The sequence below is a fragment of the Mustela erminea genome, chromosome 7, assembly GCF_009829155.1.
Source record: "Mustela erminea isolate mMusErm1 chromosome 7, mMusErm1.Pri, whole genome shotgun sequence".
Lineage (NCBI taxonomy): Eukaryota > Metazoa > Chordata > Mammalia > Carnivora > Mustelidae > Mustela > Mustela erminea.
In genome coordinates, this window is record NC_045620.1 from 22,829,991 (window position 1) to 22,844,689 (window position 14,699).

At 36.8% G+C, this 14,699-nt stretch overlaps 1 protein-coding gene across 6 annotated transcripts in view; it reads left to right on the plus strand.

The window, feature by feature from the left end:
* The first annotated feature begins 662 nt into the window (after window positions 1-662).
* RBM39 (RNA binding motif protein 39) overlaps window positions 663-14,699 on the plus strand; it is a 32,375-nt gene continuing 18,338 nt past the window's right edge. For 2 of the 6 annotated variants that reach the window (XM_032350803.1, XM_032350806.1), the window contains exons 1-8: window positions 663-987; window positions 1,624-1,687; window positions 3,449-3,498; window positions 7,930-8,124; window positions 10,430-10,495; window positions 10,592-10,645; window positions 13,113-13,230; window positions 13,702-13,854. In XM_032350803.1, coding sequence (XP_032206694.1) covers window positions 1,637-1,687; window positions 3,449-3,498; window positions 7,930-8,124; window positions 10,430-10,495; window positions 10,592-10,645; window positions 13,113-13,230; window positions 13,702-13,854 — 687 coding nt within the window. In that variant the 5' untranslated portion in view covers window positions 663-987; window positions 1,624-1,636. Of the gene's footprint in view, window positions 988-1,623; window positions 1,688-1,911; window positions 2,561-3,448; window positions 3,499-7,929; window positions 8,125-10,429; window positions 10,496-10,591; window positions 10,646-13,112; window positions 13,231-13,701; window positions 13,855-14,699 lie in introns of all 6 variants that reach the window. The other 4 variants (XM_032350807.1, XM_032350808.1, XM_032350805.1 and 1 more) reach the window with 3 other exon arrangements.

Genomic DNA, 14,699 nt, shown 5'->3' on the forward strand with positions numbered 1-14,699 from the left:
CCATTGCCGAGGGAAGCAGTTTGTTTTTTCACCTTCTCTTTGCCTTTCTTCACCATTTCCAAGGGTGTTTAGTTAGCGGTGTCTAGCCCACTGGCTCAAGAGGCCGGAATATCTAATTTTTATTCGACAGCACAGCCCCCTATGGTCTCTTCTTGCCTTCTCTTTTGCATGCTTTTTCACTTCCTCACTCGTGGTAGATAATCTCTACATACATGACGGTTTTCACTGTCGTCTATCGCCATATGGACTAGGTTGCCTTATGGCGACCTTGACAGACACCAGGGTGGGAGGCCCGGGGGAGGGGAGAGGCGGTCAGCTCTGTAAGAGAAACCTTCAGACCGCTGTGAGGAGGCGCTACAAGGAGGAGGAGACCACCAAGGTCCACTCAGCGTTCAGTTTTTAAAAAGATTGACGGGATGTGTACCAACTGTCTTAGCTCTAGCTTCTTGCGCGGTCTCGCGAGATACGAACGTCTATGTGGAGGGGGGTGTCAAAGGCTCCTCTCTGAGTGGGGGATGGGAATATCTGTGGCGCAATCATTGCGCGAGATTGGGCCATGGTCGCCGGGGCTATGCTTATATCTCGCGATATTTCAGTTGCTCTGGTTTAGAACTGGAGGCAGATTCTCGCGAGAGCCCGTGCTGAGAGCTCCGTGAGGCCCCGTGTGTTTGTGTGTGTGTATGTGTGTTGGTGGATGTGAGTACGGGGAAGCAGCGGCCGCCATTTCAGAGAGCTTGCCGAAGCTGTCGCAGGGGTGGATCCTGAGCTGCCGAAGCCGCCATCCTGAACTTCCGCGCGGGCTCCTCTAATCCCATTGTTTCTTTTAGATTCGCTCGGGCCTATCCGCCCTCGGAGCCCGAAATTCGGGCTGGGCGGTACCGCGGCCTGGGCCTAGCGGCTTAACAGTAGCAACAGCGGCAGCAGCAGCAGCAGCCCCCCCCCCCCTTTCCGAATACGAGCACCCTAGGGGCCCGAAAGCCCGCACAGGTAAGGAGATGTCGCGGGCCTGTGTATTGTCAGAGCTTTTCAGAGGTTTGGGTTTTGTCTGGTTTGACGGGCACTCTTTCGGCGGTCTTTAAACACTGCGGGGGGGGGGTTGGCTCGAGAAGAGAAATCGGCTGCATTTCGGCGACCGCGCCCTTATTTTCCGGTCGCTTCGATTTTGGGGTTTTTGGGTGGCAGGGACCCCAGAGAGGCTTCGGGCGGATGGCGACCGGTCCCTTCGAGGCCTGGCCGGCCGCGACCTCCCAACATGGCGCCAGCCGAACGCTACCACGGCATACAACCCCTCCCAACCGAGGGAGTTTCCCTTTGCCCCTAAAATGGCAGCGCGGGTTTTGCGCGGAAAGAGGCGGTCTGAACTCGCTGCGCGCGGGTTCTGTTTTTAGAGTTAATTGTGGGCCTTTTTTTTTTTTTTTTAATCGTACATTTAATGTATTTCCGTGTGTTTAGTCTTGGAGACATTTCAGATTTAATTATCAAGCCTGGCTAAATGCATCGTGCCACTTGACTCATTCGAGGGCTTTTTGAAGGTTTTTCTGAAGTTTTGGAGTTTGTCGGGTAAGGAGATTGAGCGCCGTTGAAAAATGTTTACTCACCTGAATTACCTTTCTTATTTTTTAGACGATTAGAGAAAATGGCAGACGATATTGATATTGAAGCAATGCTTGAGGCTCCTTACAAGAAGGTGAGAAAAACATGTCGGTGAGGTTTATATATTTCTTAATTTAGCATTATCACGAAACTACTGCTGAAATGTAAACTAACATCCCCGGAGCCCTCTTGATTTATCTTATCAGAGATGCATTACGTGTAACTTACAAAAGTAAATATATGCTATTGATGTAATAATATTGTGCAGTAGTTTCACTTCAGCGTGATGAATAAATGCCCATCTATCTCTCTTTGTAGACTTGCCTAACGATATCTCACCTCTACTCCCATGAATTCACCTTTGATTCCAGTGTGAACTGTCAATCATAAGGTAGTAATTGAGTGACTTATCGCTGTACCGTGGTCCCCTAGGTAAAATGACTCAACTAAGAATTACCAGCTCCAGTTTGGTATAGCAAAAAGGTGAATGTAGTGGTTTGGGAAAATAGCAGGGGTCCAAGAATAACAAAGCATAACCAGTCTATGGCAAGCAAATCTTTAAGTTTTACAAGAAGAAATGGGTGAGATTTAAATTTTTTTTCTATATATATATGACTGGTGATAGTAAATACCGAAACAGGCAGGTGATGATCTGCTCAGTTAAAAATTACTGAAATTCTTGGATCCCTGAATAGAAAAAAAATTTTTCTAAAGCAAAGGAGGCAGTATCACAACTTAAGAGTCACTTGATGACTGTTTTACTGTGCTCCGAATTGTTTTATTTTTACTTAGTCCCTGCCATAATATTTCACACTAAAAGCTACAAAGGAATTATTTTGGCTAGTAGTATAGTCTGACCCATTTCAGTATCACAGTAAAAGTAAAGTGTCTTTTCATTCTTTCACCAGTTGGTGGTGAATATAGCAGTATGCATGCATTATCACTGGTGTCGCAAACTGTAAGCTTTGTAAGTTAGCACTTATACTTCTATAACTGATGTGATCAAACTTTAAAAAACAAACATTGCGCTAAACCTTTTAAAATAATACATCTGTTTTGGAGTGTATAGCACGACCATGTGGTACCAGTTTGGATGAATTCTTTTTAGCTTTAAATACTGTATGTAGTTTTGTAATGCTTAGACTCTTGAAGAACTACTTCTGTTTTAATGTTAAGATTCTTGTGTCTTAGTTTAACATGGATGTAATTCCATGTAAACAGGTATGGAAGTAGGAAATGTTTAGGTTGGACTGGTGGATTATTAATTGACTTTCTTGGGTTCTTGGGAGTCAACATTACTAAAGCAGTGTGAATCCCTGTTTGCTTCAGGGCGAGATGTGTGACAGAGGTGGCATCAAGCTCTTACAGTCCCAACCCTCCAACGGAAATGGGCGAAGATCTCAGGAATGGCATCGGTCACAGGAAATCGATAGTGGCTGGCTGCTAGCATGGCCACTTGGGGCTTAGGCAGAAATAGAGCCATGGTACTGACCAAAGGGACCATAGCACATGGAATAAAACTCAAAACAGGACTTCATTCATGTTTTTAGAAATTCTATTTAACCACTTCAACAACTGTAAATGTGGATAACTTAATATCTAACTATATAAGAAAGTAAAATTTAACATGTTAATATGCATTTTTATTTTTGTATCTTGATGACTTAATTGTAAGCAACAAAGTGGTTAAACACGTTCCCATCTAAATTTTTTTATAGCCTTCCATGTTAAACTATAAACAAGTAATTAGTTTTAAAATTGTTTTGTATTTTCTTATTCCTATTCCCTTTACCCTTTGACAACTTGAAATGTTACCACTTCGTCCTCATGATGTTCTTCTATCAACCCTGCTTAGGATGAGAACAAGTTGAGCAGTGCTAACGGCCATGAAGAACGTAGCAAAAAGTAAGTTATAAGAAGGGACCTGGGGTGGGGGGACCTTTATATGATTGAGATCTTAAGTTGTGCTCCTGTGGCTGTAGCATCAAAGTTTTCTTCAGAAGCTTTTTCTTGTCTCTCTTAGAGAAGTCGTTCTTTACCTTCTGAAGGGATGAGAAACTATTTGAGGACATGAAACTATGAATTCTTTCCCTAGATCTCAGGATAGAGTTTCAGGGATCTTTTGGACACCTTCCCCTCCAAGTCTGTCCACGACAATCTGGATAAGAGTTCCTGTATTAGAGTTTGTCTTTGTCTTAAATTTATAAACTGGGCTTAATATTTTGGTGGTGTATCCATAAAACTTCCATATCCACTGCAGATGGGTTAGGAAGAAGAAAAGGTAACAACAGGCCTGTGGAAAACATTGTTTTAAAGGAGTCAGAGCTGTGAATTATTTATGCATCTTGCTGCTTAAAGGACCTTTTTTGTAGCAACATTATAGCATACTTAAAGTACTTTTTAGGTGCCCTTTACATGGCTTTTGTTACTTAAACTTTTAAAACTTTATTACTTGAAGAGTGGAAATGGAGTTTTTAAAAAAAAAATTGTGCATATTAATGCAATTTACTATGTTAAATGAGTAATCTGTAATAGTAACTAAGTGCTATCGACTAGAATACAGTATTTGATGTTTCAATGACAGCATAAACCAGAATCACTTTATAAAGTTGGATCCTATTTTTAGAGTATTCTTCCTGCTCTAAAAATTAGTGACTCTTAACATCACGTGATCATGTTATAAGCTTCAAGTTGTTTCAGTAGCCTATTTTGTGATGTCATTAATTTGTAATGTACGTGACTCCATCTAATGGAAAACGAAAACAAAATGATAACATAGTCCCTTATTTGATTTTCTGGCTCTTTTCCTAATAAGAGCTCAAAATGCTTCATAATACACTACCTTAAATTTCTCACAACTTTTATTAGGTAGGTGGATAGAATTTCACAAAAGAGATGAGAAAATTCTTAAATTGGATTATGTGGGCTTTGTTATGCTGATTATTTTATTCTTAACAATTCCCATAAAAAAGGTAATGGATTTAAAATGATGCAGTTTGCAGAAAATGTCGGGTTTTGTTTTGTTTTTTTTTGTTTTTGGTTCAAAGTTGGGTAGAGGGTCTGTTACAGTCACAACAGATTGTGGGAATTAATCACATAGGGTTTAGTCTTGAATTGTTACGATTTAAGGCAGTCAGCCAATTATTGCATTGTTTAATGTTACCTGGTTTTAGACGTTTTCCCAAAGTAAGAGTTTCCTAATTAGTAGTTTTAATTCCCAGTTTGTAATGAAAACTTAGAGAGGACTATCCACATAAATTGAAATTATCCAGTCTAGGTATCAGGGTATTGGGTAGGTAAAGATCTTACCCTAAGTGCCAAAAGGATGAGGACATGCACTTTGGTCACAGAGTTTTCTTTGTTTGACCACTCTCAGATGTCACTCCTTGCTACTAACTTGATCTCGGGCTTGTATTTGTTTTCATTGTGCATCTAAGCTCATTAAGGCTACCAAGCTTTTACAGGAAATTCAGCATCAAGGTCTCCATGACTGATGCTTTGTGGCCTTTATTTAATGTAGAGTCTTGTGATAATGAATAGAAGAATGGATAATTTTCTTTGATTGGCTGTAGGGTAGCCAATATAAGGGAATGTCCTTTTGAAATATCCCAACTACCACCTAGTATCGTTTTAAATGTACAAATTGTTTGTCATATTTCTCACTCTCTTTTAAAGCTGCTTAAATAAATGGCTTTTTAGTTCAATCAGGAACTTCTCACCCATTTCTCTAAAGGGATTTGAGCTTTCAAATTTATTTTAAAGTTATGTAGAAATTTTCATATTTAAGTTTAGGTAAAATGTAAAATGACAGTGTTCTGCATGAATTCTCCAAAAGGAAAGTGCCATGTTGCATTTTTCATCCTAAAACTTCATTGTCTTAAAAACAATTGAGCGTTGGGATATAGTTCTAAGAAAAAATGTACAACCTGAGGAATTTAAAGTTGACCAACTAGTAAATGTTTCCTTTGAAAAAAATAGTTCTGATTTTCAGTACCTACACTCAGTTGTATTCTGGTAGTAGTAGAAGGAACTAAGTTTAAATTGGTTATCAGTTAGCCTGCTTTCTGAGAGCTATACCCCTGAGTTTGGCAAGAACTCAGAGTATATCTTTTAAGTATCTGAGCTTGCCTTCATGGGAATATTATTTGTTAGTGTAACCATTTTCAGAAAGTCTAAAGTAGCATCCATTCAGTTAAGCTCTTTAGGAATTACTCAAAAGGATAACAATAAAATGACACAGTTGAAATATATTGGCTACTGTGTGTGGATTATCTATAAATTTTGGAATAAATGACTTTTCTATTTTTTTTCTTATTTTCCAGAGTACTTTGCATTTAAATTTTAGATCTTCTTACATGGAAGAGGTCAAATCCAGTTATAGCAAAACACCTTTACAGCAGAGGCCATATAACCAAAAAGTCCAAAGGCCCAGCCCAGTGGACCATTTACTTCAATGATGTTCAGTACAAAATTCCACTGCCACTAAAGACTTTGGAAAGTCCCTTTTAAGTTGTAACAGGATTTGACTATTAGTGTGGATTTTGATAACCCTTCTTTAGTTAACTTAATGTTCTTTCAAGCTGCAATTTGTTAATAGAGAAGTATATTGCTTTCTTAATTTTTTGTCTGGGCTTTTATGAAGAGGATCATGCTTCTGAATGTCTTAGTATGTTGCTGTCTTTTTACCTGTCTGGGGTTGCCTTCAGATGTGGGTGGGGACTCACTTGTAAAAAGTTCAGGAAGACTTTTAGTTGAAGTTAGCTCCAATTTTCTAGTCCTTTCCTTTGGCAGAATAAGTTTTGGGCCTAAAAAGACATAGATTGGGAGGTTGGCTGCCTCTCTGCTGTGGACCGTCTATGAGCAGAGCAATACTTGACTTGTCTGTCCTTTTTGTGGGGGATGGAGTTACTTTTTACTTTGTCCCCTGATTGATTATATGTAGGACTTTTGATGATAGCTATCTCACAGAATTCTTAGGCTAAGACAGTGTCAGGTTTTGCAGGCAACAAAGTTGGAATGTAATCTGTTGCCCTTTTGGGCATTGCTTTGATGACTTCTATATAAATAATGAGTGTAGCCTAATTTTCTGTCATGTGCTACCTAGCATATACATTTCTGACAGTCAGGTGGATTATCTTGAAATTTTAGACAAAGTTTCTGCCTCCTTGGAAAGCTCTACATCTCCTTGTGATTGGAGTGTGGGTTTCAAGATTCCAGAAGGTGGGTGTCTTCATTTTCTATTTTCAATGCACTCTAAGATGACCTGCTTACAGGTTCTCTGAGGCAGACTTCAATTGCTCTTATGCTAACTTTGCTTTGATAAGGACTAAACAGTTTAATTAAATTTTCCAAATGATGTAGAGTTGTCAAAATGTTTAATTATCTTTTTAGCCACTACAAATTGACATTTTAGCAGAATAAGTTTATTTTTAAATGTCTTTGAATTTATACTGAAATATCTGAAGGCACCTCTGAAATTTGGGTGATGACAAAGAGGTACAGATGGTAAGATTTAATTACAAAATGAACGGGTGGTATACTATGAAGAATACAGAAATGAACAGAAAGATATGACTGACTGGCTTTTTTACCTTTCAGAGTTTGAGATTTTATAAAGATTGATTAAAGGTGCTGATCCTTGTTTTTGATTGTACCCCACAGGCTTGTATAAACTGGCATGCTCCATTTTCTGGTGTATTCATTATAGCTTTAAATAGAACACATCCAAAAAGGTCACAAAAGTCTAGGTGTGTCAGAATGCATTTTATTGCATTAGTTGCATTGTTCTTTGTCAATACTTCTAAGTTTGCCCATGAAAACCAAAGTATTGATGCTTGTATGGCCCTTTCAAGTAGAAAATACTCCTATGTGTAAGTAGGGTCAAAATTGGCTCACGTAAAGGAAGTTAAAGTGTTTTCAGTAATTTTTATGTATGACCCATTGTTACTTAATACTTACTGTAACTTTGATTTTATTACTGTATCTAGTGGATTACAGTAATACTCATTGGCCAGTTACATGTTGGTCAAAGTTTATTTAAAAGTTCAGGTTTCAACAAATGATTTCCTTGTTAAAGCTGTACCTGACTCTCAGGAGCAATCATTAGAGTTCCTGCTCTCAACTGATTGTCAACTGACTTCTGATTTTCAGTAGTAGAAGACAAATTTTGCATTACCTAGGAATTATTTTTTCCATAAGTATGATTATGTATCATTGTATAATAGTAAAAATAGCAAGATAAATTTACAGAAAGATTAAGATTTCTGACCATAAGAGGAAGTATATTTGGGCACTTTTTCAAACCAGCAAGATAATGGTAATTTTTTTTCTTCTCAGGAGGAAAAAAAGCAAGAGCAGAAGTCGTAGTCATGAACGGAAAAGAAGCAAAAGTAAGGAACGGAAACGAAGTAGAGATAGAGAAAGGAAAAAGAGCAAAAGCCGTGAAAGGAAGCGAAGTAGGAGCAAAGAAAGGAGGCGGAGCCGCTCAAGAAGTCGAGATCGCAGATTCAGAGGCCGCTACAGAAGTCCTTAGTATGTAACTATAATTTGATGATTTTGATTTGAGAGTCATTCTCTAGGTATCCAGAAAAGAGTAATGTACATTATAAAATTTTTGGTTTTCAATATGTCTAGTTAAGAAGCATTAAATAAGGATATTGGCGTTGAAAAGACCTAGAAAAACAGCACATGGACCAATACGTAACTTCTGTTTTACTAGGCATACAGATTATTTTCTGTTATTCAAAATATTTTAACTGTATGCCAATCCAAACTAGACCAAAGCACTAGAATGCTTAAAAGACTTGATACTGTAGTGCCAGAATTTGAAAGCTTAAAGGTATGTGAGCTATTTCAAATACTCTTTGCTGAACATAAATTTATTTAAGATTTTAAAGCTCAAATAGATAAATTACTAATACATATGATCAGTCAAATATGTAATTTATGAATCTTTTCTGGCTGTTAACAGCTGAAATGACAGATCCTTTGTGAATCTGGTGCATGCTCCTTGATAATGATGAATTTGGGGGCTCATCACATTGTATTTGAGGTTTTTAAAATGAGTAAAACACTCAAAGTGCTTTGAAATCCCTGTGGAAATTTGATTGTAGTTTAACAAGTTGGAAACATGGTTTATTATAGTCATTTAAAAAACTATGTTAATAAGTTTGGAAGGAATCTACCTACAACTCTTAACACAAGGATTGAATCTAGCAGTCCTTAACCCTTTACCTTTATTCTTTTGTCTTAATGAATATACTACTGTAAACTGGGAGGGGTGGTGTATTAAAATAAGCACTCCTAAGTTGAATGGGTGGAGATGGAATTGAAAGACAAAGACGTGCATAAGAGTTTGACTCTCTGACTTGGACAAGTTAACGCTCTAAGCATTAGTTTTCTCATTCTTAAGAAAGGTAACAACTGACAGGTGAACTTCAATGAGTATTGAATTGACAAGAGAATGAAAATAAAGGATGCACAATACTTAACTGCTATTCATGAAATGTTTGGGTATTATTTGAAGCCATTAAAGTTAGTAACATTTTGGGTTCTGATTCTGGCTCTTTAACCTTTAAAATAAAAAGGATTGAACTCCTTGTTCTCGAGTTCTTCCTAGCTGTTAATTTCACAAACATTTAAGAGCTGAAAGAGTACCACAATGTTTTAATTCCGAATGATTATTTCTCGGTTGAATTTATTGAGATTTACCATATTTGTTTTTATCAGAATTAAATAGGGGGGAAAGGGACTACCTTAATAAATTCTGTGTATTATGTATCTATTTTAGTAATGAATATTTGAAGTCGGCCTATAATCCTGGTCTGACTCAAAAAATGATTTAGTTCTTATGTCTGGTTTCATGTGATCTTTAATTTAGTCAGTAAATTTATATTCATAACTGTGATTGTTAGTTTGAATTGTGAAGGACCCATTTAATATAAAATTTTATTTGGAGCTGCTTGGGTGTTTCAGGTATGCCTAGAGTCCATGAAAACAAGTCCAAATGTGGATAACATACCACTAGGTACTTTGATTTTGCTACCCTTCTTGAAAAGGAGAGTAGGATGAGCACTAAGGGACATATGACTTGTCCCATTAAGTTAATTTGGTCTTTCAAAATTAAAAAAGGCCCTAAAACTGTAAGGCCTTTTTAGGATTCAGAATAAAACTGGATCTTAGAATAATTATATGATCTCTTTTGAAAACATTCCTTTATTATGTCAAGTTCACAAAATTTTTTTTGAAATCCTAATGAACTTTACATCTTTACTATGGAATATTTTGTCACAAAGAAGTGAAGTATGACACAGACTGCTTTCATGCAGTCTCAGATTTATTGTTAAATGGAAAAGTTGGAGTTTAGTCCCTCTCTTATAATTTCTCAAGAAACATTTATGAATTTTGTGTGTATATACATATAAATACATAAATTCCTGGGAATGGATCTGCAAAGATTCATACAAAATTGTTAACTATAGTTACTCCTTGTAAATAAGATTTATTTTCATTTAAAATAAACCAAACCTCAGGAATGTATTCATAAATGTGTAATTAAGAAAAAACGGTAGACTGAAAATGATAGAATTTTCAGAATCTGAAAAATACTGAGGCTGTAACCTTTGGTCTTGGCACCTCTCAGTGGTCCAGGATGGATAACTATAAGAGCAGTTGCCTGGGATAAAGTTAAGAAAAAAAAGTCTCTTATTTCCTCTTCATAATTGAGGTGGAAAAAAAAATCAGCCTAAACAATGTTAAACTTGCTGGAGAGCGCATGAACGCGATCTTAGCAAGACCCTAACCCTGTAACTAGTGTAATTTTGTGTTTCCTTTTTAGCTCCGGACCAAAATTTAACAGTGCCATCCGAGGAAAGATTGGGTTGCCTCATAGCATCAAATTAAGGTTTTTAAACATACTTCTGAATTGTTTAAATTGTTTTTCAAGGAACTAATGTGGTGTACCTGTTTGGGTAATTTCTGAAACTTTTTAACTTTGCAGCAGACGACGTTCCCGAAGCAAAAGTCCATTCAGAAAAGACAAGAGCCCTGTGAGGTAGCTGTTGTCCCTATTTTTTTTTTCTTTTGGCACTTTCAGCTTTTATAAAGCTTCTGCAACTTATGCTGCTATTAAATTTATTAACATTTAATAATTTGGACTGTGTTAAATCAGTGTGGTTGTGTAAGTTTTCATTTTAGTTTTCTTTAAGAATGGAGTAGTAACTACAGTGTTAAGATACAAGGTGATATTACATGTGCTCTTAAATCCCTTTTAAATAAAAGTTAATGGTAACTATAGAAACTTGAAATAGACTTGCCTCTGCTTATCTTTCAAATTAATAAATTTTGAGTTACTAAAATTGCATCATGGGAAATTGATTGTAACAGACATGAGTTTCACTAATCTGACTCTATTAATTTCCAAAGTCTTAACCAAGTTGACTTGTTTCTGAGTAGTAGTAATCTTATGTTTGTGAGTTATTTTCTTCTTAAATGAAATGAGACTGACTTGTTAAGTCTATCATTTATGTTCATTCAAGGAAAGTTTTGATAAATGGCAGCACTGAACTCTTTCTGGCTTCCCTTAAAGGGCACCTTTTAACTTAGAGTTCATTATCTGTTATATTTGTTACTTGGTATATTCTAATTCTAGGATTTGATGAAAACCTTAATGATTTTAAAAGCTCTTTTTGTACCTACTGAGCTTTTTTTTTTTTTTTTTTTTTTTTTTAAACTCTTTAATACTTACTCTTATAAGAAAATCCCCTTTTGGGGCGCCTGGGTGGCTCAGTGGGTTAAAGCCTCTGCCTTAGGCTCAGCATGATCTCACGGTCCTGGGATGGAGCCCCGCATTGGGCTCTCTGCTCAGCAGGGAGCCTGCTGCTTCCTCTCTCTCTGCCTGCTTCTCTGTCTAATTGTGATCTCTCTCTGCCAAATAAATAAATAAAATCGTAAAAGAAAATCCCCTTTCCTCGTTTTCTGGATGTAGTCTAGCTTTGTAGCTCCGTTTTATAGTTTAAAATTACTTGTTAATTTACCAAAGAAATGCACCAGAATTTTGTAGGTGGAAAAAGCACCTTCTTGAAAATGTCCAGAATGTGGATAAGAGCATGTTTGTGCTTTTATCTTTAGCTATTCACTTAGAACCTTAACCTTTAGTGATGTTTTATAAGAAGTAACGTTAATAGGCACTTCATACAATTTGATCTCTTGTGCTCTTTTACTTGGGCACTTTAATTTCCTCCATATAGTCAGAAGTGCTCTTGATTGTCAAGGCTATCTAAAAATGAATAATTGAATTCCACTACTTGTATTTATTTAATTTCCTGCTTTTCATACTTGATTTGTAGATAGGTATGGTTTCTGTATTTTACAACCATCAAGAAACATTGCTTTGACTGTGCCTGGGTGGTTCAGTGGGTTCAGCCTCTGCCTTTGGCTCAGGTCATGATCTCAGGGTTCTGGGATCAAGCCCCGCATCTGGCTCTCTGCTCATCAGGGAACCTGCTTCCCCTTCTTTCTCTGCTTGCTTCTCTGCCTGCTTGTGATCTGTCAAATAAATAAAATCTTTAAAAAAAAAGAAAAAGAAACATTCGTTTGTATACTGGGCTTATAGAGTCTTAGAAGACTGATTCGAATAGGGGCACCTGGGTGACTCAGTTGTTAAGCTTCTGCCTTCGGCTCAGGTCATGATCCCAGGGTGCTGGGATCAAGCCCCTCCTTGGGCTCCCTGCTCTGAGGGAAGCCTGCTTCTCCCTCTCCCAGTACCTCTGCTTGTGTTCTCTTGCAGTGTCTCTCTCTCTCTCAAATAAATTAATAAAATCTTAAAAAAAAAAAAAAAAGACTGATAGAATAAGCAACCAGGTCATGATTCTATATATCTGTCTCAATTTGTTAAAAATTCAGGGGAAAAATGAGAATAAAATAGTTCTTATCATCTCAGGTTAGTCGTTTATGAGTGTCAAACTTTATTTCACTTCATGCTTTTATGGTTTTGGGCCATTCTGACATTGTAGCTAGTAAGTGGTTAAAGACTATTCTTAAACTCTAAGGCTCCAGATTGGTCTTTTACTAATCTGGAGAAATTACCATTTGTAAGACTTGAGATGCCAATGGACTTTTGTTCTGATGTCATGTAAGATGCTAGCGGAAGAAACAGTAGTAGTTATCTTGTTGAAGGAATTGAGTCACATTGAATAATTTTATGGATATTTTGTATAAATATTAGTGAAAATGGGTTTGCAAGGGACACCTGGGTGCCTCAGGCAGTTGTTTCTCCCTCTCAGGTAGTGATCTCACCTCCTCAGCAGGTGGTGGGGAGTCTGTTCCCTCCCTCTGCCTCTTAACTTGCTTGTGCATGCTCTCTCTCTCTTCCTCACTCTCAAATAAATAAAATCTTGAAAGAAGAAAATGGGTTTGGGAATAATGATAAACTACTTGCAAAGTTTATTCTGTTCTCTGAAAATCATAAGGTTATTTTTAGAATAATTTATAAAAGTGCATTGTTTTGTACTTCCTGTTAGGGAACCTATTGATAATCTAACTCCTGAAGAAAGAGATGCAAGGACAGTTTTCTGCATGCAGCTGGCAGCAAGAATTAGGCCAAGGGATTTGGAAGAGTTTTTCTCTACAGTAGGAAAGGTAAGTTTTTTAGTCTGTTTAGGGAGGTTGAATGAATGGGAATTGTGAACAAAATGTAATTGTCAGTGTGTTAGGTTAAATTAGAGAATATTTAAACACTGAATCTTTTAATTTAGTAGAATTGAGTTAGGGAAACTTTTGGGGAACATTTCTATTTTGCTGTTTTGCCTCCATTGGAATTTAATAGTGTTGGAATTAATAACTGTTAACCACACATTGATCAAAAGTAGAAAAAAAAAGAAGTGGACTGACATGTTCCCTTAGTTAAAACATTGAGGGGCACCTGGCTAGTTCATTTGGAACATGGAACTCTTAACTCTGGTCACAAGTTCATGCCCCACTATGGGTGTAGAGATTACTTAAAAGTAAATTTAAACCATGTGATCTGTTAAAAAAAATTTTTTTTTTAATGGTTTACAGTGGATGGTTGCATAAACAGAAGCTTATGTTACGTGTGTGTTTTGTTTTTAGGTTCGAGATGTGAGAATGATTTCTGATAGAAATTCAAGACGTTCCAAAGGAATTGCATATGTGGAGTTTGTTGATGTTAGCTCAGTGCCTCTAGCAATAGGATTAACTGGCCAACGTGTTTTAGGAGTGCCAATCATAGTACAAGCATCACAGGTAATCATTTGCTTGGTTAGGAATTTGATTAACAATTGTGTTAAGAAACCTGTTGCTTAGTATTACGTTATAGTGTCTTGCATAATCATTAATTATTTGAGTTAGATGTTTTCAGAACAGCTTTTTTTTCCTTAAACTTTCTTTTGGTTACTTTGATAATCGTATATTCTCAACAATATCCTGTTTTAATACAAGGTTTAAATACCTGTTTCATGAAAAAGATATGAGAACATGGTGTAGATATTTTTTTGATTTGTGATAATTTATTAATTGGGGATAGAAAAACATTTAAAAACACATTTACTCTTTCAAATGGAATGATTTTGACATTTTTAATAAATTTAGTATTTTCAGTGTTTTTTAATACACCTGTGTAGGATTTTGTAAAGCGTTAAGAGTAGTTTGAGCAGCTTTTATTTCTACCATTTTTTAAAGGTAAAATGTTTTGAACTAATTTTGTGAATGTTTTCTGTTTAAAATTTCTTCTGTTTAATTCCTCTTTGCTGGTACTTTATAGTAATCCTATACTGCCTTTGGGAAATGAAATTAGCGTTAGTAACATTAGTGTGTTTAAATGTGGAAAAACTGAGATGTATTGTTTTATTACAAGAAAGCTTTTTTTTTTTTTTTTTTTTAAAGATTTTATTTATTTATTTGACAGAGAGAGATCACAAGTAGGCAGAGAGAGAAGGAAGCAGGCTCCCTGCCGAGCAGAGAGCCGGATGCGGGACTCGATCCCAGGACCCTGAGATCATGCCCTGAGTTGAAGGTAGCGGCTCAACGCACTGAGCCACCCAGGCACCCTACAAGAAAGCTTTTTTAGGATACCATTATTGATAATTTGT